This window comes from Dermacentor variabilis, chromosome 5 (genome assembly GCF_050947875.1).
Source record: "Dermacentor variabilis isolate Ectoservices chromosome 5, ASM5094787v1, whole genome shotgun sequence".
Taxonomy (NCBI): Eukaryota; Metazoa; Arthropoda; class Arachnida; order Ixodida; family Ixodidae; genus Dermacentor; species Dermacentor variabilis.
The window spans coordinates 56,722,309-56,747,989 of NC_134572.1; the positions used below are offsets into that span (position 1 = coordinate 56,722,309).

General features: G+C 47.0%; 1 protein-coding gene across 2 annotated transcripts in view; it reads left to right on the plus strand.

Moving 5' to 3' along the window:
• LOC142582632 (cell adhesion molecule 3-like) overlaps window positions 1–23,970 on the plus strand; it is a 174,526-nt gene extending 150,556 nt beyond the window's left edge. For both annotated transcript variants that reach the window (XM_075692542.1, XM_075692543.1), the window contains exons 5-11: window positions 489–824; window positions 2,561–2,830; window positions 14,287–14,562; window positions 15,562–15,740; window positions 21,262–21,439; window positions 22,365–22,463; window positions 23,614–23,970. In XM_075692542.1, coding sequence (XP_075548657.1) covers window positions 489–824; window positions 2,561–2,830; window positions 14,287–14,562; window positions 15,562–15,740; window positions 21,262–21,439; window positions 22,365–22,450 — 1,325 coding nt within the window. In that variant the 3' untranslated portion in view covers window positions 22,451–22,463; window positions 23,614–23,970. The remainder of the gene's footprint in view (window positions 1–488; window positions 825–2,560; window positions 2,831–14,286; window positions 14,563–15,561; window positions 15,741–21,261; window positions 21,440–22,364; window positions 22,464–23,613) is intronic.
• The last annotated feature ends 1,711 nt before the right edge of the window (window positions 23,971–25,681 follow it).

The following is a 25,681-nucleotide window of genomic DNA, read 5'->3' on the forward strand; positions in this document are numbered from 1 at the left end:
AGATTTGTCCTGTTGCAGTGTTCTGCTTTAGTCTTGAGATTTGTCCTGTTGCTCTTCCTTTCCTCTTTCCTTTTTCCTCCCTTCCTTCCGATCTTCCATTTCTGTGTTGCTGTCACCTCCCTTCAGAAGAGTAGACAGGTGTTGTGCCCCTTCCAGTGGCAGTTGCCAGCCTGCTCCTCGCTCTCCCTTTCCTGTTAACTGTGTATATGTGTTCAAAACAAATAATAATAGTAATAATAACTCATTTCAGCGACTTGCTCGTCTGGTGTGTATTCATTACCTGTATTCCACCTTCAGCATCAGAACCCCCCCCCCCCTCCCATTTCGCGCTCCTTCTCTTATATTTTCTCACCATATTTTACAAACATGGTGAGAATAATGACGCACCGTGCGATGGCACAGTGCTTACAAAATGTGGCAAGCCTTGCCTGTCGTTGTCTTCTTACACGTCTCTTCCAATAACTTCGCACGTTCACGCCCCCTTACAGGCGCCCCTGAGGAACCGTTCCTGACGCTGGGTGGCGAGCGCCTACGCGAGGGCTCCCGCGTCACCGTCCAGGAGCGCGAGGAGGTGGAAGTGGGTTGCGTGGCGCGCCGCGCCGTGCCCGCCGTCCGACACATGCACTGGATGTTGGGCGAGACAAACATGACCGGGGCCAGCCAGCTGTTCGTTGAGTTCTCTCCCCAGGAGGACTCGTACACCACGCGCAGTGTGCTCAGCCTCAACGCTTCGCGCGACCTGCACGGCCTGCAGCTTTCCTGCCACGTGTACCACGTGTCGTGGCCAACCTCCACGGCCGTCGCCGCCTCACTAGACGTCCTCTGTGAGTCGACTGTATAGCCTTTTTTCTATACCTTACACAGCGTCTTTCAATAATAACTGCGTGATATGTCGTAGGGCCATTGCTGAACGACCGGCATTCTTCGCTCTTGCAGAAATTGACGAAAGAAGCAGCAACATGCAATGTTTAAAAGCCGTCTGAATAATGTCCGCACAGATGTGCAATGAGCGCGAGAACACGCATAGCACCATGGTATGGTATGATGAACTTTATTCAGGTCCTCAAGATCAACCCTTAGGTTGACACAGGCGTACACCGCGATTGTTTGCAAGACCATGCTAGACAAGTTCTTGCCAAAGGTTAAATCTGTACACGACCGGCAACGCCTGCTCGGCACATTGAAACCGTGTAGCACTCAATTCCGAACCGTTCCAACAGGAAGGATACAATCCACTTGGCGTCGGGGTGCGCTAGGTCGACGGTAAAGTCGACGGTAAAGTCGACGGTAAAGTCGACGGTAAAGTCGACGGTAAAGTCGACGGTAAAGTCGACGGTAGAGTCGATGGTAAAGTCGACTGTAAAATCGACGGTAAAGTCGAAGATAAGGTCGTCGATTGGTGGTTACACTATTGCGTTTTATTATGCTTTTCGGTCCTCCAACGGGAGCGAAGGAGCGTCGCCATCCACCATTTTCATATGGCCATTAAGGTAATGCGTAATAATATCGTTACCCACCGTGGTGGCTTAGCGGCTATGGTGTTGAGCTGCTAAGCACGAAGTCGCGGGATCAAATCCCAGCCGCGGCGGCAGCATTTCGACGGGGGCGAAATGCAAAAACACCCGTGTCCCAAGCATTAGGGCCACATTAAAAATCCTCTTATGGTTAAAATTAATCCGAAGTCCCGCCACAATGGCGTGCCTCATAATCAAATCCTTGTTTTGGCACGTAAAACCCAGAATTAGATTCAATAACACGGTCGGTAAGATGATAACATTTAGAGCGCGACCGCCGCGACATTTTTTTTTTACGCGCATGCGCATGGGGTTTCGTGGGAGAAGTTTTCGGCGTACAGGCGACACACGAACGGACGGACGGACGGACGGACGGACGAATGGGCTAGCCATATACGGCTCCTCGGTAAAAAGTATTTTACTAGTTATGCAAAAGAAATAAGTCGAAAAAAAGGGATAAGGAAGAACAAGAACATCAATGAACAAAATTCTAATTACATGAACACGATTCGCTGAAGTGAAGTTCCCCCATTCAAGTGAGCTACGAGAACACGAACTTCCTTCATTGATTTGCTAGTTCAGATCTGAGCTTTTCATTCTGAGCTATGGAGAGTGGTCATTTGATGTTCGATGAATTGATAGCCTAAAGAGTTTGTCCTAACAGATACCCGATGTGCGTGCTGTGATACCGATAAAGAAATGTTTTCTGTCACTATACTAAAATTGGGTACGCTATACTGAATACGTCGTCTAAGGTAACATAGAGGCTACCATTCAACGTAATATCTACGGGCTGACGCTGATGTGACGAACGTTTCTTTATCGAGGGTCCGCCTATTCATTTCCGCGTTACCGTTAACCACATGTAGAATGAACAACTTGCCCTGGTCTGTGGTCAACCTTTATAAATATCTGGCACGATTTCGGAGGACCTAAAGTTGAGCAGAATATGCGCGTCCCGAGAAAAGAAAAACAAGTTGCGCTTCCTAAGTTTCTAATGCACCTGCTCATTCGGTTTTTATTTTTTCATCCGATCTTCCTTTCAGATGTGCCGTCCTTCTCGATCTCCCGGGAGCCAGGCTTCGGGTTTCCAATCCTGGAGAAGATGCCGGTGTCGCTTCATTGCGCGGTGGACGCCAACCCACCGTGCGCACCACGATGGTTAAAGGACGACGGACCTCCTCCGGTACCCCAGAGCCCCGACGGATACCTCAACTTCTCAGCTATCGAGCGGCATCATGCCGGCTGGTACCGCTGCGCTGCTGTTCACCGTCTAGGGACGTTCGCCTCATTCGGATACTTCCTCAACGTGCGATGTGAGTCCGTACTATTTTTGCGAACTGGGGAATCCGCAAAATATTTCTCCTAAGCTATATTGTGGCGTTTTTCGTCCCGAAACTGCGTAGTTACAGCAGAACTGATAGTTTGGCGAGGTAGTAAGTATTCATGGCGGAATTTGTAGCATGCACAACAGACAAGGACACAGAGAAGGTGGACACACGAGCGCTCGTGTGTCCACCTTCTAGATATGCGCCCTTGTCTATTGCGCGTGCTACAAATTTCGACATGACTGCGCATTTGTTCATGAGGGACACCTTAGCGTAGGGGCTTCGGAATACTTTGACGCAGCAGTTCTGCGGAAACCCGCAAGGTGGAGAAAAGTAATGAATAAAAGGACAATCAGACATCCACCCGTTCGTAGCAATTGCTACAAAGGAAACCCTTACGGGTTCCTCGAAATAAAGGCCTCATAGTTGAAGAAAAAGTCGTCCTGCTCCGGGACTCGAACCCTGGACCACCGCTGCCCCGGGGCAGCCGCCCCACCATCCGAGCTAACCAGGTGGCTAGCAGATGGCAAGGCGAAGTCGAACTTGTCGACAACACGGAGCAAAGGCAAGGACATGACGCAGCAGTTCTTCGAAAACCCGCAAGGTGGAGAGAAGTAATGAATGAAGGGAAAATCAGACATCCACCCGTTCTTAGCGATTGCTACAAAGAAAACCCATACGGGTTCCTCGAAAGAAAAACCTCATAGCTATGATGCTTTCCTATGACCTATGAAGCTTTTTTTCTATGAGCTATGAAAAACCTCATAGCTATGAGACTTTTCTATGAGCTATGAAGCTTTTTTCTATGAGCTATGAGGCTATGACGATGTCTGATTTTCCTTTTATTCGGAATACTTTGACCACGTAGCGTTCCTTACCGTGCGCTCAAATCAAGGTACACGAGCGTATTGGCTTTCCGCTCCTATCGGAAATCAATATTTAAGCCGCGGCTGGGAATCGAAACACCAACTTCGTGCTCCCACAATCTTCTGCCACAGCCACTGATTCACGGCCGCGGTTACATGTCTGTCTTTTCCTAGATAGGCTGGTAATGGTAATGACTACAGACCAGAACTTTGAACGAAATGCCTAGTTTTTGCTTGCGTCCTAATGGTGCATATTTAGTGTATAAACATGATCTACGGGTCTAAAAGCGTTTTAGTGTCCCCTTTATCAGCGGCCTTTAAATTCCCACATTCATGTTGATGCCTATATAGTATTTTTATGGCCTAAAAACTACCTTTTTTTAGTGTTTTTCCCTGACCTCATCTTGATTGTAAAAGGCTTACGGCAGCAGATTATTAAAGAAATACTTTGTCAGTGTAACAGCTGTATTTCACAGCTTTGCAGCACACAAGCGTATCGCTGTGCACAAAAGCACACAGAAGATCTGAGATCAAACTGTTGTACACGACGATGCATTTGAAGTTGACTAGCATACTTGCGCACTTCACGTTTTTAGCCACCTTCATCGAGAAATTTGACTGCTCGGGAGCAACTCTGAGCGAAAATTTCAACTTAATTTTAAGTGTTCAGGAAAGGTACGCCACTCTCCCTAATGTGCCTGTTGCTAATGATTATTCCGAAACTTCAATCTGTTTCGGACAAAAGTGCTGGGCTTTAGCCACTGAAGGAACTGTCAGATATTTTGACCGGTGACCATTCTCAACTCCACAGGCCATTGGATAATTGAACGTTCCGAAGTAAAAGTTTAAACCGCTTACTTTGTTGGATGTAGAGCGTGTACCTTTTCTGCATAGGAACTAATAGCCTCAGTGAAAATGGGGAGATAACGAAACCCCATAATTTATATTTGGTGCTCCTTTTCTGCATAGAAACTAATAGCCTCAGTGAAAAAGGGCAGATGATGAAACCCCGGAATTTATATTTGGTGCCTCTTTGTTACTGCTGTCACAACTTTTCCCGTGGTTCATTTTCACACTACATTTCAGATAAATCGTGTAATCTACATAAGTTTCCTTATTCCGTTATATCAAGAAAATAAAATGAACATCAAGAAATCGGGGTTTTGCGGACTGTGCTCCTTATAAAGTAAATACATTTTCTCTGATGCACAGTGGAAGTTCTTATATTTGATAGTATAGAGGTCTAAAGGACAATTTCGGCATCTATATATGTCTTAAATGACAGTTTAGGGGCAGGTTTAGGCGCCTAAAACAACATTTTGAGTGTGTAAACATCCGGTCTCCAATGATGAGTGTCTCAAAAACACGCAAGAAAAGAATGTGTTCTACGAGTATCAAAGCTTCCGGATAAGGTAAGATATTTTCGTGAATATAACCCGTTACTGCATATGGCTCACGCGCGAATTACAATCTCGGAAAATAAATGCATGGTGTGTAACGCCACACACATAAGTGCTCATGACGATAACGATTTCGATATAAGTAGCCTCGATCAATCGTAATATAAGCAAAAAGGAAATCTTACTAAATATCTTATTTTTTAATATTTAGTCATTGTGGTTGTTGCTGTTGCTATCCGTCATTGATTTATGCATCTACACAGCCATGCGCCACTGATTACCATGAAGCGACAGTGCAAAGCGCAGTTCTTGTATTATTACTCTTATTCGCCGTAACCACCTTTTACTTAATCTTTTTGAATTTTTTTTGCCGATAAAACAGACTAAACTGCAGTAAATTGTTTACAGAACGATGTCATAGTAGACAGATTCTACTTCCTGGTATTAGGTGATATCCAACTATCTGAAGAAAAAAAAAGTTACTTGGTTTTAGCCATTTCTTCTATTCTTTCGTATATAGAGCTCATAGGTATGACTACTAAAACTCTAGTAATAAAGTACTAGGGATCAGCATACTACGTACCACGCTGAGCCACTACATATTCTCTCAGCTTTATTTACTCTAGACTTTCGCCGTGTCTTTTAATGTTGACCTGGTGCTCTCTATCTGTATTTTAGCGTGCATGTGATTTCACTTAACACTGCGATTGACACTTATAGTAACTGTCATTAACCACGTGGCTGACACTGCTTATCACTTAATAAATTTGCTAGAAACAAGAAGAAAGAAGTTACGTTTTGTAAGGAAGCGAAACTCGGCGATACACTTTGTATCGCCGAGTTTCGATCATGATCACGGAACCGAATGTGGGAAATGGAGTCATGAAAAATGTTTATGCATATTCTTTGTTCACTTCCGGCACTTCTTTGCATTTAATAGTGTAAGCAAAATTAATTTTGGGATAAGTGAACTGAGCACTCATGGAGTGCTGACTTACGCTAGGAAGTATGGAGTAATTCGTGTGAAGCTCTATTAAGAAAGTCTTGTTCCGCTGTCTGCAGTGTAAGTGTTGCTAAAGCTGCAGAGAGCAGTGATGCCGCGTTAGCAAAGGAACAAAGAAACTAAATGGCCTACCAAATATCACGCAGCAGACACTGATGACCTTTGAAATCAATGGCGACTCTTTCTTTTTTTCCCTGACATGATTTTTCTAAATCACATCAACTTACTTCAGGCACATATAAAAGCACAAAGAAATGCATTTTTGACAGGTTGTTATGTAGCTAAAATATATAAAAATATATATAAATATTGTCGCGAAGCACTTTGAACAGTAAGCGTTCGCGACTAGAACGTTGGAGCAGCGAGAGGTAGTGTAGCCGACCGAGCACCGAAACAAGGTTGTTCCTTCTCGTCGTCGTTGTCTCTCTCCTAGCCACAGCCCCACTGCTCCCTATTTTACAGTACAGTTATCTCCCCCGCGGAAAAGGAAGCCGTCCCGGTGACCTACGGGTAGGACAGCACAGGCGGATCATAGTAGGGCTTGAGACGCTGGGCATGCACAATTTCGCGGCCACGACGGCGATGATCCAAAGGTAGCTCGAGGGGTTCCACAATATAGTTGACTGGAGACGTTTGTTTGATCACGCGGTATGGGCCTTGGTACTTCGACGCGAGTTTCGGTGACAGTGCAGTGGTCGAGGCTGGAACCCAAAGCCACACTAGCGAGCCAGGAGCATAGAATACAGGAGCATTGGAACTTTCTCGATGGTGCTTCTGGCGTTGCTGGTCTTCTGACGTAAATAGACGGGAAAGCTTGCGACACTCTTCTGCGTGTGCAGCAGCTTCGGATAGGGTAGTTGTTTCCGTGGAGTCAGGGCGGTACGGAAGGATAGTATCCATTGTGGAAAAAGGTTCGCGTCTGTACAGGAGAAAGAAGGGCGAAAATCCCGTGGTAGTCTGCGTGGCGGTGTTGTAAGCGTAGGTCAGAAAAGGTAGAACATGGTCCCATTTGGTTTGGTCGGATGCAACGTACATGGCCAGCATGTCACCAAGAGTGCGATTAAAGCGCTCCGTCATGCCATTAGTCTGCGGATGATACGCACTAGTGGTGCGATGAATGATGCGGCATTCTTTGAGGAGAGCCTCGATGACGTCGGACAGGAAGACGCGGCCTCTGTCACTGAGTAATTCCCTGGGAGCTCCGTGGCGAAGGATGATGTGGCGCAGGAGAAACCAGGCGACGTCACGTGCAGAAGCGCTGGACAAAGGGGAAGTTTCCGCATAGCGCGTAAGATGGTCGATGGCCACGATTACCCAGCGATTGCCATCGGATGTGGTTGGCAGAGGTCCATAAATGTCGATGCCGACTCGATCAAAAGCACGTGCTGGGCAAGGCAAAGGCTGCAATGGGGTGGTTGAACGACGAGGGGGATCTTTACGGCGTTGGCAAACCAAACAGGAGCGGACATAATGATGGATGAATCGATACATCCCCCGCCAGTAGTAACGAAGGCGTAGACGCGCGTATGTCCTCAGTACCCCTGCATGCGCGCATTGGGGATCGTCGTGGAACGCTGCGCAAATATCCGAACGCAGGTGTCGCGGGATGACAAGCAACCATTTGCGGCCGTCCGGGAGGTAGTTGCGACGGTACAGGAGCCCGTCGCGAATGGAGAAGTGATGCGCTTGGCGACGTAATGCGCGATTGTTAGTGGGTGTCGATGGGCTGGACAAAAAATGCAGCATGGACACAATCCATGGGTCTTTCTTCTGCTCCAGAAGAATGTCCGTGGCAGCAAGGGAAGACTCGGACAATGAGGCGTTCGGGAAGCTAGCCTCGTCTGTTAGTGGCGAACGAGACAAGGCATCCGCATCCGAATGTTTTCGGCCAGAACGATACAATACGCGAATGTCATACTCCTGCAGTCGAAGGGCCCATCGAGCAAGACGACCGGACGGTTCTTTTAAGGATGACAGCCAGCACAGCGAATGGTGATCAGTTATGACATCAAACGGGCGGCCATAGAGATACGGACGGAATTTGGTTATGGCCCAAATTATAGCCAGGCACTCCTTTTCTGTGACAGAATAGTTCAATTCAGGTTTAGTGAGTGCACGACTGGCGAAGGCAACGACGTACTCATCGAAGCCAGCCTTTCTCTGAGCGAGAACGGCCCCAAGGCCAACGCCACTGGCATCCGTGTGTATTTCAGTTGGTGCACTGGGGTCGAAATGGCGCAGGATTGGTGGTGACGTCAAGAGACGACGCAGCTTTGTGAAGGCGGCATCGCAATCCGGTGACCAGGGTGAAAGGTTGTGGCCACCATGAAGAAGCTGCGTTAAAGGTGCTATTATAGTGGCAAAATTGCGAATGAAACGGCGAAAGTATGACGCTAATCCAATGAAGCTGCGCAGTTCTTTCAAAGTCGTTGGTCGGGGAAACTGGGCAACAGCTTGTAGTTTCGCCGGATCAGGAAGTACACCTTCTTTCGACACGACATGGCCGAGGATGACCAGCTGCCGAGCAGCGAAGTGACACTTCTTCAAGTTAAGCTGGAGGCCAGCATCGGCGATGCACTTTAGGACGCGTTCAAGTCGAAGTAAGTGGGAAGGGAAGTCCGGTGAAAAGATAACGATGTCGTCCAAATAACACAGGCATATCTGCCATTTGAGGCCGCGCAAGATGTTGTCCATCATTCTTTCAAATGTGGCAGGCGCATTACACAGGCCAAATGGCATCACGGTGAATTCGAATAAACCGTCAGGTGTGATGAAGGCCGTTTTCGGACGGTCTGACTCAGCCACTGGCACTTGCCAGTACCCGGATCGTAAGTCTAAGGATGAGTAGAATTCAGCGCCTTGGAGGCAGTCTAGCGCGTCGTCAATACGGGGTAGCGGATAAACGTCCTTGCGTGTGATCTGATTAAGTCGCCGGTAGTCCACGCAAAAGCGAATTGTGCCATCTTTCTTTTTTACCAGCACTACAGGAGAAGCCCAGGGACTGTGCGAAGGTTGTATGACACCGCGTTGGAGCATGTCTGCAACTTGCTCAGCGATCACGCTACGCTCCGTGGCGGATACACGATACGGCCTGTGGCGTAAAGGCGCATGGTTGCCGGTGTCGATGTGATGGACAACAGTGGAAGTACGGCCTAAGCGAGATTGTTGTAGGTCGAATGACGTGCGAAAGCGGTCTAGAAGATGGACGATCTGGGCGTGCTGCGCTGGAGTGAGGTTGGGATCAATACTCTGGTAAAACGTTGGGTCACATGGCGGCGTGGGAGGAGAAACTTGAAGGGCCAGAGCGTCAACCGGAGGAGAAGCCGGGTCGTCAGGCACATCGTAAAGGAAGCTTGGTTCGATTTCGTCGGCATAACCAAGACACTCATTGTGGAGCAGCCTAGCAGGGCAAGGAAACAGGTTGGATACATAAAGTGCGCTCGAACCTTGTCGAATGGCAAGAAGGGCAAAAGGAAGCAAGAAAGGATGGCGGCGAGCAACAAGCTTAGACGGCGTGAAAAGAACTGTGGAGTCGGAAAGCCCAACGCAGGAAACGGGTACAAGTGCGGCAGAGTATGGAGGAATCTCGGTGTCGGCGGTGACGAACACACGACTGGAAGTGTCATCAGTATCTTCAAAAACGTTGGTGTCGAATGGCGACAGCGCGAGTTCAGCACGGCCACAATCTATAACGGCATGATGAGAGGACAGAAAGTCCCAGCCTAAAATCATGGCATGGGAGCAGCGAGGCAGAACAACGAACTCAATATGGTATAAAGCGCCGCATATAACAACACGCACTGTACACTTCCCTAAGGGTTCAATCGGCGCAGCGCTGGCTGTACGTAATGAAATGGCTGAATAAGTCGTCGCGACTTTTCTAAGGGTAAGACGAAGCTGGTCCGAAATCACTGATATTGCTGCTCCCGTGTCTACAAGCGCATGAACGGCAATGGCTTCTGCATAAACTTCAAGGACGTTCGCAGGAAATAAATGAGGTCTTGAGGAGTTCGCTGAGATCGCAGTTCTTGCCTCCGGAACTGCGGTCCTTAGTTTTCCTCTCGGATAGCTTCAGGACGACGGATAAGCGGCGACAGAGAACGCCGACGGGGAGACGGAGACCGACGGGTATTGAAAAGTCGGGAAAGAGGAGACAAGGCTTCGAAGGGCTGAGCGGCAGGAGCAGAACGGGACGGAGAGTCGAAACCGTTACTTTGTGCTCTCGGAGAATCCGAAGGATACCATCCACGCCGGCGGCAAAGCCGTGCTACATGCCCAGGTAGGCCACACGAATAACAGATAGGCCGATTGTCATGGGTGCGCCATGGATTGAGAACAGCGGGCGTAGACTGTTGGAAATATTGGCGAGGTGGGCGCACGGGCTGCTGTGGCGGCCAGTAGCTGCTTGGGGCGGCAGGAGAATATGTTGCAGCTGCTTGCGGAGGTGAGGGAAAGGCGCTGGTAAGTCTGGACTGATTACCTGCAGAAGGAGGCCTTGGATTAGCGACAACGGCAGCGTACGTAAGTGGCACAGGCGTAGGAGGCGGTGGATGAGCAAGTGGTACTGCGTTAGCGACTTGTTCTTGTATCAGGTGACGGAGATCTGGAGACAAGCGCGGCTCTGAGGCTGGAGTGACTGGCAGAAGAGAGAGTTGGCGCGCCACTTCTTCTCGTACAAATTGCTTGATTCTGTCGAAAATTTCGGAACTGCAAGGAGTAGAAGTGACACCATCCCTCAGAGCTGAAAGCGCGACGTCCGGAGCGAGAGCTCGGCGCGTAGAAAGCCGCTGTTTGCGCAGCTCCTCATAGCTCTGGCAAAGCGTTATGATGTCGTTGACCGTCTGAGGATTCCTTGCCAAGAGCATCTGGAAGGCGTCGTCTTCTATGCCTTTCAATATGTTCTTGACCTTGTTATCTTCGGTCATATCTGGGTCTATACGCCGGCAGATGTCAACTACATCTTCAATGTAGCTCGTAAAGGTTTCGCCCTGTTGTTGGGCACGACAGCGAAGCTGTTGTTCAGCCCGAAGTATGCGCACAGCAGGGCGACCGAATACTTCTTGAAGTGCCGTTCGGAATGCTGACCAGGTGGAAAAGTCAGCCTCATGGTTGCGGAACCAAAGATGGGCAACCCCGGAAAGGTAGAATGGGGCGTAGCCAAGCTTGTCAGCTTCAGACCATTTGTTGTGGGCACTCACTCGGTTGTATGACGACAGCCAGTCCTCTACGTCATGATCGTCAGTTCCATTGAATATGGGAGGATCCCGTTGGCGTGGCGCACCAGGACAGACGACTGGAGGCGGTGCCATGGGTGGCGCGGTAGGGCTAGTCTCCTCAGGCATGGGAGATGTGACAGGGATCGTGCGGCTTCGGAGTTCCAGGATGGCAATAAGCCCAGCACCTTCCACCAAATGTCGCGAAGCACTTTGAACAGTAAGCGTTCGCGACTAGAACGTTGGAGCAGCGAGAGGTAGTGTAGCCGACCGAGCACCGAAACAAGGTTGTTCCTTCTCGTCGTCGTTGTCTCTCTCCTAGCCACAGCCCCACTGCTCCCTATTTTACAGTACAATATATAAAAATATATATAGCTGTCAAGTGAGTTGCTGGAATGCCGAAGGCAAAAGCAACATGTTTTGCATAAGTATAGCAACCGTAGGTACTGTTGCCTGAGCTCTGTCTCAGCTATATTGACGCAGTAATCTTCGTATGTGCTTGGTGATGTGAGGCGCGCCTAAAATTATTTTTAAGGAATAAGTGGCATAAAAGAAAGGAAAATGACAAGTGTCCCTCATGCCGCATGTTTTTATCCCTTACTCGGAATGACGGGATTTTCTCCCGGACAGTTTCGATCGATTTGAGTCTATCTAGCCTGCTTGACGGTCCCTCATACAATACGATGGGTAAATCAGCTTACGCGCAGGTTAGACCGGCAGTCTTATAGAAACCCGTCTATATGATGTTTTCTACGAGGGCTTCATAAGCGGCGTTTGCACAGATTTAGCATGGGACGCGTTACTGGAAGCCTTCAAGCTTTATATAAAAAAAAGAATCTTTCGTGCAGCTAGTTTGCAATGTGATTTTTTCTGACTGGAAAAGAAGGAGCGCCGTAAAAGCCAATTTCAGCTCACAGTATAAAAGAAAAAGAAAACGAATAGCACAGTTGTAAAATGAACAACTATTTCTTCGCGTATACTCTGCAATAACCTTCAAGAAAAACCGTCAATATATGAGAACGACCTCTGGCATGTTGATCTTAATATTCGCTTCCTTGAAAATTTTAGGCAACGCCAGGAGAACTCCGTCGTCGCCGCATTTTACAGAAAAAATAAAGAAAAAATCACTCGTCTATTCTCACGGCTACAGGGAATAGCATCAAAACTTTTTTTGTTCTCCTGCGTTTTCATTTTATCAATATCATAGCGAGCAAACACAAACTATCTGGCCGTGCAGTCTGTGGCAACGCTAGCCCTTTTAATAGCAAACTTTAGCGACACTCATCAAATACTTCTGAGCGGGATATTTTCTTTTTTTTACTAACTTTTGTGCATTTTTTTTAATGGCATGCTTCTTTAGCGTGGCCAATTACTACGGCTTCCAGTCGCGCCGCTCGGGTTGTCTTCTCTCTGCACGCGCAATATGCTCCGCTGCGACCAGAAACGCTAAGAGTGCCATCGTCACTCTGTCTAAACTTTCATGATAGCTCGCAGAGAAACAAAGAAAGCTACAAACGACAGCCGAGCGACGATGAGTTGGTGAGAACGATAACTTTTGGAGGACTGTTTTCATTTTGATCGACGAAGCGTGCGAGCAAGGAAGAGGAGACGAGTGGCATGCGGCGGCAAACTTTTAATTACCCAGTCAACTGCCGTTGGCCGGGTCCGCCCCGCTTAGCCTAGCCACTACTATTCTGCGCTAAGCGGTGACATTCTTATAACGGTGGCCACTTGTCTCAAGAAGCCTGTCTTGAGAACCAGGAAGCGAGTTAGCGGCCGCCTCATTCGCGAGACCCCCCGAAGTCGCTTCACCAAAAGAAATTTTCCCCCTCCCACCTCGAGGCCCCATTCTTCTCTTTCTCCCTCCCCCTCCCCTCAACGACACTTCAAACCCTTGAGGGGTCGGTCTGCCATAAAGGCGGTCTCCTTTTCTTGCTCGCATGGCTTGCGGGCGCGTCTTTTGTCGCGGAGCAGATGTCGCCACTGTCGCTTCACAGCCTCGTCGACAGCACAAGCCTCGCCCCTTTGACGAGCCGTTGAGAGTTCACTTTTCGTAACTGTGTTTTGCTTTGTACTACACGTGTGCAGATGTTACGACAGTTTATTTTCTGTATAAAGAACGAAAGAGAAGAAAGATGAAAGAAATAAGAAAAGTCATCGTGAAGTAAAATCGGCGCCACGCCCGTGCAAGAAGCGAAGAAAATGAGTTCTGTACACAGCAGAGCGTGGTAATTGAACAAAAACGCCGTTTTTATTCTATGACAGAAGTTTCGATTCTCTTTCCCGCCTCTCACGGCGTGAGCGCTTTTAAACAAACTGAACAAAACGGCACAGGCTTCTCGAGGAGTGTGTGCTTCGAGGAGTGGGCGATTGTACGGCGTGCTTTCGAGCAAGACGCATTCAACCGCTGCGCCGAAAACGGGTCTTTCAATCTGTGAGATGAATCGTGACCGCCGTACTATAATCTACTCAATGTCTGTGCAGGAATGTTTATAAAAGGCAAATTAACAAAGTTAGTCAAGCACAGTTGGTGAACTGCCTTGCCCTTTTAGGCAACGGCAAGCTATAAACTTGTTTGCATGTCTCCAGGTTACCGGCTTTCTGCAAAAGCTTTTAGACATCATATGCTATGTGTACAAATTAAAATGACTATATTTCATTTTTAAACTGATTTAATTTGTAATGCGACGCCTATACTTTTAATATACATGTAAATACTAAGTCCCCTTTCATCACGCCAGTTGGTTTTTTTCTTTGTTTCTTTTTTTAAGCCATCTTGCCCTGGTAAGACCTTTAAAGTTCCTCATCCTCTCCCCCATGCAGATAAGCATGTAAGCGACAACACACACGCTGGCACGATATTTCCGCAGTTTCGTTAAAACAGCTTTCTTTTTCCGTCGCCCTCTCAAGAATGTTGGATTAACAAGTACTCCTACGCCGTTTGGTCACGCCTTTCACGCAGACGGCCCCGAGATCGTCGACCAGCCACCGTCGAAGGTGGCCGCCGATTTTGGCGAGCCCGTGCAGCTCGACTGCAAGGCTGACGGCAAGCCGCCGCCGTCCTATTGCTGGACACGTGTACGTTCGGGCCGCCTCGAGAGCATGGCTTCCGAGAGCTCCCTTCTCCTCGACCCGGTGTTGTACTCGGACGCCGGCAGCTACCAGTGCACGGCCACAAACCACTTGGGCTGGAAGGAGGAACGTGCCCGGACAAGGGACATCCTGCTCACCATCTCAGGTTGTTCTCGTTACTCTTTTTTTTTCTGTTTTGCTATTCGTGCGCTACTGCAGCTCTTGCAGAGCGCCGGACTCTCTGACCTATTGTAGAATCCTGCTATGCTTCCTACTCTATGCATGAAGTGCCTACTCTCTCCCTCTTTTTGTTCTTTCTACCCCTTCCCTTTTCTATTACTCCCAGTGTAGAGTAGCAAACTGGACGCTTGTCTGCTGAACTTCCCTACGTTTCTTCTCCTTGATTTCTATCTCTCTCTCTCTCTCTTTCGCAATGTTGTAGCCGACCACAGTGGCTCACCAGGCATACGTTCTCACGGTGGACATTTCGTCTGCGCATCAATTCCCTGGCACAACAGCTGCGCTCAAACGATGAGGAATGAACCAAAGTTTTCGAACGACGCATTCTTTGAGTATACTATATAGGACGCTGTTTCTATCAAGGTTGTCAAATAAATTGTTGATGCTGGAGTTTGGTAGACATGTCAGCTTTGCGTGAACTGTTTTCGAGCGCTTACTTCAGTGAAAGGATCGAAGCTGTGGTCACTATAGCTCCAATGAGCGTAATTCATGAGTGCTTGTAGTTCGTCTCATGACGTACGCTTCATTCAGCCACTGAATTATTGCAGAAATTCGCTTTGCGCTGAATACTTAGCCTTGAATGGGCGATTATTTTCACTCCTACAACATCGTCTGTCCATGAACCTAGTATGAATGGCCGTTAATTTCATGTCATAAAACTTTTTGTCAGCTTTTTCATCTTTTTACTCCGAGCAGTCTAGAAGGAAAATGAGACATTCAGCAATGTGGTTTTAAGAACACTTTTCTGTAAGTGTGCACGCATTCTTAAGCTGCGAACAATGAATATTTGTTTCTAGATTTATTTTTCTTCATCCCTACTAGTTAATGGAGTAGTCGTTTTCAAACAACGGTAAAAAAAGGACTCGAAAATTCAGCAACTTTGGCGAAAACGTGTGTACTTATCTTTGCTTCAAATTTCATCCAGGGCGGCCTGACGTCAAAGCACTGAACAAAACCCTGATGGCAATTGTGGGCAAGCCAGTCAGGGTCTCCGTTCTGGTTTGTGCCAACCCACCACCTACACGAGCTTACTGGATTGTGAGGCGCCTCCTACTCAGTCCCGGAGAAGCGGCCCTCGCCCAATACGTTGCCCATAACTACAGTGTAAGTACATTTTTTCTTTTTGTTTTATGTGAAGGTCATGGATGTCAAGGCAGGACAAAGATTCTGGGAACTTGACAGGAGAGCCACAGTTCGCGGCGAGTTACAAGAAGGAATTAGATATTTTCTTTGTAGAATTGGCATCGCCGGCATTATCCAGAAACGTATAATTGACTCCCTGCCCTGATGCAGAAGTGCATAGCTTATGTGAGTCCACTGTTAAAAGGAGTACCCCCAATGTGCTGCTTTGACTTTGCTGGCGCTCTGACCGCAGGTGGCTGCCGAAGTTATGCCCCTTTACTGCACAGAGCTGTAGAACACTGGAAACATATTGGCGTCCTTAATAAAAGTACGGGTTTATCCCATGGCTAATACGCTTATTCTTAAAGGGGTACTGACACGATATTTTTGAGCTTTTCTGTTATATTTATTAACGTCCAGTACCTTTAAACACAAGAATAAATATTGGCAAGCCTCAGAGCACCTTGATGCCTTCTCCAGTCAGTTTCGGCTTCATTTCTACTGTGCTGTGACATCCTGACACAATATATATGGTCACGTCAAAGCATGCATTACATGCGAGGCGAGCGAGCCAGCTGGAACGAGTGTCAAAACGCCGCAATGTCTTGCTTGCAGTGACTGCAAGCTACGTGATGGCGTCAGAACATAGTGTGACACGAAACCGAAACTGGCTGTAGAAATCTTTTTATATTAAAGTATTTGCGACGGTTGTCAATATTTGCTCTAGTGTAGAGGTGTAGGAACTTCATCGAACGCCAGGAAATGTGTAGTCGAACATAGAATGTCGGTATCCCTTTAAAGAGCCCCTCAGTAGGTTTGGACATTGTAAGCAGGTGAGCGCGGCACTTATATCACGTGGTGGCAGTTGTGTTTGCAAAGTAACAAAGGACAGAAGCTCCCGCACCCTTTCTCTCGAGGAAGCCTCGCTGCCAGACAGAGGATCAAGGACACACGCTGTCTTCACAGCATCCGTTTACATTTTGCCCCGATTTACACATTCATCCTTCGCGTAACAGTGGGTCAGAGACCATGATCTTATTTTTCAGTAAAGTTTTTTTCTTTTATCTATCGCCGTCCTTGGTTTTTTTTTTTAATTTATAGTGTATGTTTGATCACGTAAGGAGATTAAAAGCTGCTAGGTGTTGCAAGCAGGCTGTGGTGTTTCCAGAATTTATGTCGGGTCGTATTTTGTAAGGATTCTGTGCCTGCCGTTGCTCTTCATTTCCTATCATCCGGCCCTCCACGTTGTTTACCCTGGCAATAACAATAGCGTGGGTTCTTTCGAGCAAATCATGGGGAACATAAACGACAGAAAATGAAAAGAACCGTTACCAAACATGAAAATCAAGTGTCTGAGTACTATAGTATTCGTTATAGTTTTCGCCCCCATCGATATGCGGCCGCCGTAGCCGTGATTTGATCCTGCGACCTCGTGCCGGGCTGCTAAGGGCGAGGTCGCAGGATCGAATCCCGGCCATGACGGGCGCGTTTCGATGGGGACGAAATGTGGAAACGCCCGCGTACTGAGATTTAGGTGGACGTTAGAGAACCTCAGGTGGTACAAATTATTCCGGAGTCCCCCACTACGGCGGACCTCATAATCAGATCGTGGTTTTGGCACCTCAAACCCAATTTTTCTATGCTATGCAGACCTACACCATTTTTGTAGTTTGTAAACAGCGGTGCGAACCGTCCATATATTGGTCCTAGTGCACCATCTCTAGGCTCCGCCCGCATTCACCTCCCCCGCTTGCACGTTAGCGTGGATCTTTCTTTTTACTTCGTATTTTTTTATGGAGTTAAATATTTTATTATGACGCAAGCGGTAGTGGGGGAGTGCCGGTTAATTTTGGATACTTTGGTTTCTTTAACATGCACCCAGTGCACATTCTTGCATTGCGCCCCATGAATCGAAGTATGGCCGAACGACACTGTAGGCCTGGCTCGCTGACCACAGCGGTGACGGCCGACGGCGCCAGTGATCTGGCCGCAGCTTGTTACAGTGCTCTTATTCTTGACAACATGATTAACGTAGGCTTGAATGAATCAATTTTCTCGGTGTCGTCGGTTCGAATAGCAAACGAAAAGTAGCACTGGCGAGTCAGCCCAGCCGCCTCGCTGAGGCTGTCGGTGTTTGGTTTTCGTATGCGTGACGAAATGCCGTGGGACCGTTGCTCGCAATCAGGTGGGTGGTTTAGCACTGGGCGCTGCTTTATGAAACACGTGCATGTTCGTTATATTTTTATTTTATTAAGTACTATTTCATGTGAAAAACGAGCGGTAGCTGACTTTTATGTCGCCTTGAGCGGTGATATAGAAAGATCGCCTCGGCTCGCTCGGGCTGGGTGACGGGTCAGGTGTAGTACCGGTACTACGACGATGCCGTATGTGAGGCCCGTGCAATCTGAGCTGTTGGCCGTGGCAGTCCGATCGCGCCAACTCTGTGCCGTTTCTGTAAATTTTATTTCACGCCCGGAAATTTATTAACATGTTTAGACATGGTTGTAGCATCCACAGTGCAATTAACACAGCTGCGACCGTACTGCCTGCGTATGTGAACGTGTGATATGCTATCTACACTGCAGGTGGCTGAATCCTTTGAGATAAAAATAAATTTGAATGTGTCGTGCTTTGAGGTGCATTTCCTCGCTCGACCTACATTCAAGGCTAATCCTAATCTAGCATTCCGACAGTGCCGGAATGAAATTGTAATGACACGCTATGAATAATCTTAATTAAGGTCCTACGTTGGCTAATGCGCGCCACGCAAAACAACAAAGAAGCTCAACCATTTCGAAATGTCTGACACGTAATGGATGACCTGGTACCGGAAAGAAACTTTCGCGTTTTACCGCGGCGGCTCATTGCTTGCGACGGTTTTCATCAACAGGAAGCCTACGAAAACTTGAGCCTCTTGAGCATTCCGGCTCGGCGCAGTTCGTCGGCATAATGTTTTCGCTTCGCTGCAAAACCACAGAATAAGGACCGCTGACGCACCCGCGACACCCAGCGGCTACTGGGTTATATACGCGCGGTACGCACTGCTTCTCGGCGGCGGATGCCTACCATGCGAAACTACCTTCCGACGACAGCGCCACAATATTTTCGTGACGTAGCGCCATACCATACTATTGTAATACTATAGTATACTATAAATTTACATACGACTGGTATAGTTCTATAGATGGTTTCTTTAGGGGAGAGAGAGAGAAACGGGATACGAAACGCAAAGAGGATATCGGGAATGGATTCTGGTTTGCTACCTTGCACTGGGGAAAGGGTAAGGGGAAATAAAAGATGAAAAGATCAGCGGAGATATAAAGCAAGTACACGAAAAAAGTAAGTAGGGGAGGTGGGCAACGTCCGTGGAACTAGTAGCCTCTCTAATAGGCCACCCGGATGCAGAAACTTCAAGAGTGCCGTGAGTGACTTGTGGTGTTTCAGGACTGTCTGTTCCGAAAGACACCAGTCGTCACGACTAAAGTCGAGACGGGCCAGCGCGATCACGACTGACCACCTGCGTGCGCTGTGTCTGGGCTAACGTAAACAATGTATTCAATAGTTTCCTCGCTGCGGTCCTACCCAGGGCTATCTTCCTTTTTTATGCGGAAAACAATAGTTTTGGTTAAAGCGACTACAAGCCACAGTCTACAAATTACTAGAAGTTGTGGTTGACGTAAGCTCCATCAGTCGCACCGCCGCTTTTCTTCATGAAGAGAAAGCAGCGACGTACCCAGCAGCTTCGGCATGACGGGGCGCCTCCGTCTTTTGCCTCCCACAGTGCGACAACAAAGTAACGTCGCAGCCCGATGACAATTGGGGACTCCCTCTCAGATGAAGCTGCTTCAGCTGAATTGCAGCTGAAGCTCTAGACTAAGATCACTGTCCAACTTACACTAACTGCACTTTTACGATAACGACTACAGAGGCTCCAGGGCTGGTGCGATTCGAGACGAAAAACCGGCGGGACGAGAAAAGGAGCTTTAAGTACAGTATATACATGTCTAGTATTCGAAAGGAAGTGACAGCTAGAGCGTCAGGATTTCCAGACTTCTATCACATCATTCATAACTAGCAGCAAGGCCATAGAAGTGCCAGTGTACTCGCGGCCTGTTTTTGTCAGGCGCTTTACTTTTGGGACAGGCCAGTAGCAGGGCTAAAAAGGTTTGACAGAACTCTCAACGTTGTGCATTCGGGCACTGACCTCTGGGAGTGATGGCGCGAGGAATGTAGGCTAGCCGCCGCAGCAGAGCCACAGGTACGCATTCTAACGCTTTCACACACACAAGCGCCATCGATCATGCACACACAAGTGTTCTCAATCATCTTGATTGCGGTACTTGTCTCTTTACCAACCACCAAGCGTCGAGCCGCCATTGAGATGAGAATGTCATTCAAAAAAGACACGTTAGCTGGAGAAGCGCCTCTGCTGAGAGGAGAGCGCCAGGCATAATAGTGCGCACGCTTCTTAATCTTTCATGTGGAGGGCTTTCATCTGCAGGCCTAGTGTGCCTTGAGATACCGTTTGTGGTGTTTGAGATCACGCTCTGTTCATGAAAATGTCGACTAGTGTTGCTCATGGGTGCACGAATTGCTTCACTGGCAGACGGATCACGAGTTTATTTCGACTTTCGAAACCAAATGTGTGCTCACCCGGTGGCACATCGGCAGTGAACGTGTTCCGACGATGTATTTCGTAGTTTTCCCAAACCGCAGGCTGAGGCGACATAGCTGCGCTCTTTATTCAAGCAGCGTACGTCGCTCGCAACAAACCCTTGTTGGCATCAGGAGTCTCCAAATTCACCGTGAGATATTTAGCGTACTCGTCTTCCTTCAGTGCCGAAGCCTCGATGAGCATGATAAACTGTGGAAGTTTTCACTATTTTGTAAATCTTCAATTGCAAAGCACTTTTCTCTGTACAAACTATGTACGCTTCTTTGAGAATGCAGATAAAGTGGTAGAATTGTGCTGTCGGTTCCTATAAATTTTGGTGGATCTTGTGTTGCGGTTACTGGCTGAGTCCGGAGTAGTTTGGGTTCGCCCATAGGTAGAAACCTTTCACTACCGATGTCTTCACGACACCGAAAAAGGAATGTAGCAAAAGACACTACAATAAGTAGCCTGTCAGTTCCACAAATGGTGATGTCACATTGACCTCATGAATTTTGAACGGTGATGCTAGTGACTAAAAAAGTATAATTGTGAACGCAATGTGATGGTTGTTTTTTTAAGATTAGAAGTTACGCTTCTAATACGCTAAAGAAAGTGCAGATGTTATTGTCTAGGCCATTTTGAGAGTGATTACTTTCAGTATGGGTTTCCATGCGTCCCGGCTTTCTTGTACCCATGATTCTTTACCTCTCTTTTATTTGAATATCACTTAACCTTTCGTCTTGCTGTGGATACATTGAATTGTTTAGCAGCTTTCCTTATCTCCCCGCTTTTTGTTACGAACTATTTTACCATGCTAACAAGTTGTACTTTTATCTATTTTCTTTTCAGAGTGCCGACACACCATTTTGCAGAACCACATCCCTGGAGATTAGGTCGGTTCACCCTGAAGACGCCGGTGAAATATTGTTTGTTGCCAGAAACTCCAAGGGCATTGACGATGCCACTATCATCCTCAACGTCACACATCAGGCTAGCTTCTCTTTCACGGAGAACAACTCCTTCGCAGGTATGGCGATAATGTAGTAATTACAACAGTGTATCGACAGGCAAAGGGCACAATAACGACGCTTTGTAGGTCGGTATAATTTGTACTTGACCTCATATTGTCCTTTTGTTTCTTCTGCTTTAAATCTTGTTCGGTGATTTGCCTTATCCTTGCAGTAGTTTACTGCATCTTCTTTTTCATTCAAATCACTATCAAACATATCCGACTAGGCCCTAAAGGTCAGTGATCGTAAGATCATTCTATGAACAACGGCATGTAATCTTGAACCCACGTAAGGCGCTCTCCTTGGTTACTTGGTGACTCGTCGCAGTCGAAACGTAGGTTGGCTGAGATTGGCTTACCTTGAAGCTCAGGGCTACTGTAAGATGGATGCCAACTTTTCTACTTCATTTACCTAAACCACCTATTGGGGGTTGCTGCAGAAATTATGTACCATGCAGAAGAAAAAGAAAAGATGCACAGCTTCTTCATCATCATCATCATCAGCCTATATTATGTCCACTGCAAGACGAAGGCCTCTCCTTGCGATCTCCAACTACCCCTGTCTTGCGCCAACCGATTCCAGCTAGCTCCCGCGAATTACCTAATTTCATCGCTCCACCTAATTTTCTGCCGTTCTCGACTACGCGCATCCAATCCGTGGAATGTTACAAATGGGCATTTACGTACATGAATGTGGGAGGCATCCTTACACACTTTTGCTATTAAGCAATGATTTTGCACTTTCTCATTCTGCACAACCAGTTGAAGAACGTTATGTAAGAATATTTGCCAGACCTGAAAATTCTAGCCCGCGACAAATCGGCCGCTGTGTCCCAGTCACAATGTTTTTCTTGTGAGTTCCTCATCTAGTCTTTAATGTAGAATTTCTGCCTATTGTAAAGCTGCAACCAATACATGCACAAGTTTTGTTTTATAATTGCAGAGAAACTGGAAGCTAACTGGATGTTGCCAATATGGATGGGCATAGCTGTTGCCTTCTCCGACAGACTGAGACGCGGCGCAAGCTGACACACATCTTAGAGTAAGTATAACTGCACCAAATGTCTCTCACAAACAACTCAAGGACTATATTCTTCAGTAAAGTTGCACCAAATCGCCAACATTTCTTAGTCAGATACTGAAATTGCACTAAATTAACCGTAGCCTAGGCCAGCTGGTATACATTCATCTCGAAAAACAAGTGCCAAAAGAGAATGGACAATGCGCCAGTGTTTGCTTCACTTTGTCGCTTGTCTGTTGGCACTTTCCTTTTAAAAAGATGTTACTTGAACATATCAATGCATTTCATCCATAGCGGCGTGGCCTTAAATTAGCAATTTTCTGTTGCAAACGTTTCTCGTGTTGCACGCAACTCGTGCTTTCACTTTCTTGACGAACAGTTCCAGACCTTGCTGATAGTGGCTGCTGGTGCTGCTCTCTTGCCGAACAGCTAAAACTCCGGGCAGCACTGATATATTGAATCGGCTTATATATATCATATGTACATGGGGTATCTGCACTAAATCTGCAAATGTTCTGGTCGCCGGCAATGTTAGCTGCCGAATTGCGCAGTGAAACAACAAGCAATACCTAAATATCCTGACTGCAACAAACACGCGCATTCAAGCGCAGAATTCCTTTAATAAAACGAAGCTTTCTGTGGCTCCCTCGCGGTGTAAAGCAGGCCTATCCAAGAGACAGCGTAATCTGTGACGCGGTATGGGTCCCGTCGCACGATGTGAGTGTGTGTGTGTAGGGGGGGGGGGGGGTCACTGCGTTTTGCTAAGCAGGTGCGTAATCGCTCTGGCGCATATGGTGAACAATTTTATAGAATCTAGTTAACCCGCTTTACTAAAGCTTAGCTTCACATATATTCCAATCTTGCGCATTGGATTTGCAATAACTTTTATTTCTTGATTTCTTGAGTATAGAAAGCATGTAGCACATAATTACCTGGCGTGGGAAATGCAACAGAACAGTGAGCCGTCGGAAGTTCTGAAATCTTGTTTGGCGAATATATTCATTCTGTATATGTAAGGAAACCGCACGTTTAATTATCCCGATAACAGCACGTCAAGGTATATGCCTTGTCTGAAGAAGCAACCAGCACGCAATGTACGCACGTATTTGCAACAGTATTCTCCATCACATATTCAATGCGTTAATAAAATTGCGCTTGCTTTATATTTCAGAATGTTTAGACCACGTGTGAGCACATGAACGTCCCATAGGCACCGCATGAGGTGTATGTGTACCTGCCACGAAGACACTGTGTAACAGCTGTGCAGAGAAAAGCAACGCCAGGCCTTCTTCAGCCAAGCGGGTCCCACAAGCGAGCACGTCGCCAACTTACAAGGGCTGAGCGTCCAGACACTGGCAGCACAATACCACAGACAAAGTCAATGTTTCTATAAGCATCGTGCCGAGGAGGGATAAAATTGTGATACTCCTCCACACTATATTGTACATGATGAAAATGTTGTGGCTTTTGTGTTGAAAATGTTTATTAACATGTAAAAAAATGTTGAAAAATAAAGTAGAAGTGATATTCACAATCAGTTCGAGCTGTTTTCCATTGCGCAATGAAATGTAGTTCATGTGCCCTCCAATGTCTAAAGCGATGGTTGTTGCATACTACCGCGTGGGAGGGAATACTCGCGACTTGAGAACATTCAGGGCAGATAGTTGGTGTGATTTGATCATGACAATCTTTCGCGGTGACGTAGCTTGAGCAAAGTATGTTTTTTAGGCCATACAGAGGCTATAGAAGATGTCGTAATTGGGTTCCTTGAGCTGGATTACTCGTAGCGGCGGCATGCATAAAAATGCATGATCGACTAATTAAAATATTCACTACTTAACTTTTAAATTAACCACTTTACAGGACATGTAGCAATTTGCCAGTTGAAGCCGGTGTGTTTACAAGGCATATACACTCGAAGCGAATAGCGAGGATGGCATCGTTTTCGAGATACGCGCCATCAAACTTGCGGGAAAATGCACTGTTGTTCCACTTACATATTTAAGAAAACGTCGTTTTGCGCGTTGAAACACTAAACTAACTGGGACACCACTGCATTTTGTCACCAACTTCATGAATCATTATCTCAAAACGGGTGTCATGCTGAACAATTACTTCCGGATACGCCTTGCGAACTCAGCGGCTGCAAATCGTAAATAGCATAATGAGCCGTGAAGTAACTAATTACAATGCAATACAGTTAAACTTATCTCCATAAACATAATAAGACAAGGAAGGTGGGAAAGAAGTGAAAGCCCTTGATGAGGTGGCTACCCTTGATGAGTTAGCTGATATGCAGATATTTTATTATTATTGTTTACTGCGCAAGTCCCACTGCATTTCCTTTGTTATTCACAGCGAGAATGTCAATCGTCCCCTGCCATCACCTGCTGTAACAACTTTCCTGAATGAATTCTGGCGTTTTACTTGCCAAAACCATGATCTGATTATCAGGCACGCCATAGTGGGGGACTCCGGATTAATTTTGACCACCAGGGGACCTTTGACGTCCCCCCGAATGCACGTGACCTGGGTGTTTTTGCATTTCGCCCCCCCCCCCCCTTTGAAATGTGGCCGCCGCGGCCGGGATTTGAGCCCGCGACCTTATGCTTTAGCTGCGCAACACCATAGCCACTAACCCACCGCGGCGGGTAATAACTTTCCTGTGATTTAATATAATGTTTTACTTCTGACACTAATTGAGTGATTCGGTTGCACTTCTTCAAATAAATTGGTGCCTCACTTCTCCACACAGGCTGTTGTGTGATGGTAGAACTGGTTAATGACAGTGGAGAAACACAATCACTTGGCAAGCTGCTCCATACATCTCGTCGATTGTAAAGACGTGCATTGGTGGGGTCATTATTTATTCTGTCTTTTTAAAAAAAGCGTGAAACAATTGTTCCTGTATCTAAGAGAATCATGTAAACGTCAGTTTTCACCGATTGCTAACTCGCAAAAATTTTATGCCATGAATTATAATAAATGAATACTACATTGGACTAATAAAGGGACGCTACAGATGAAGAGTTGAGTGGCATTTGTACAATATAAAAAAATCAAGTAGTCCCGTTGCAGCCGTTGACATTGGGACCCTCGTCTACATAGTATCCGTACCTAATTATTGCTTGTTGAACTGATAATAAACTGTACCTGGAACTGAAACCATGAGAGGAGACTTGGTACTCCAGAAAAGAGCGTAAAAGACAGGCAGTCGGCGCCGCTAAAGGTCCCGCACG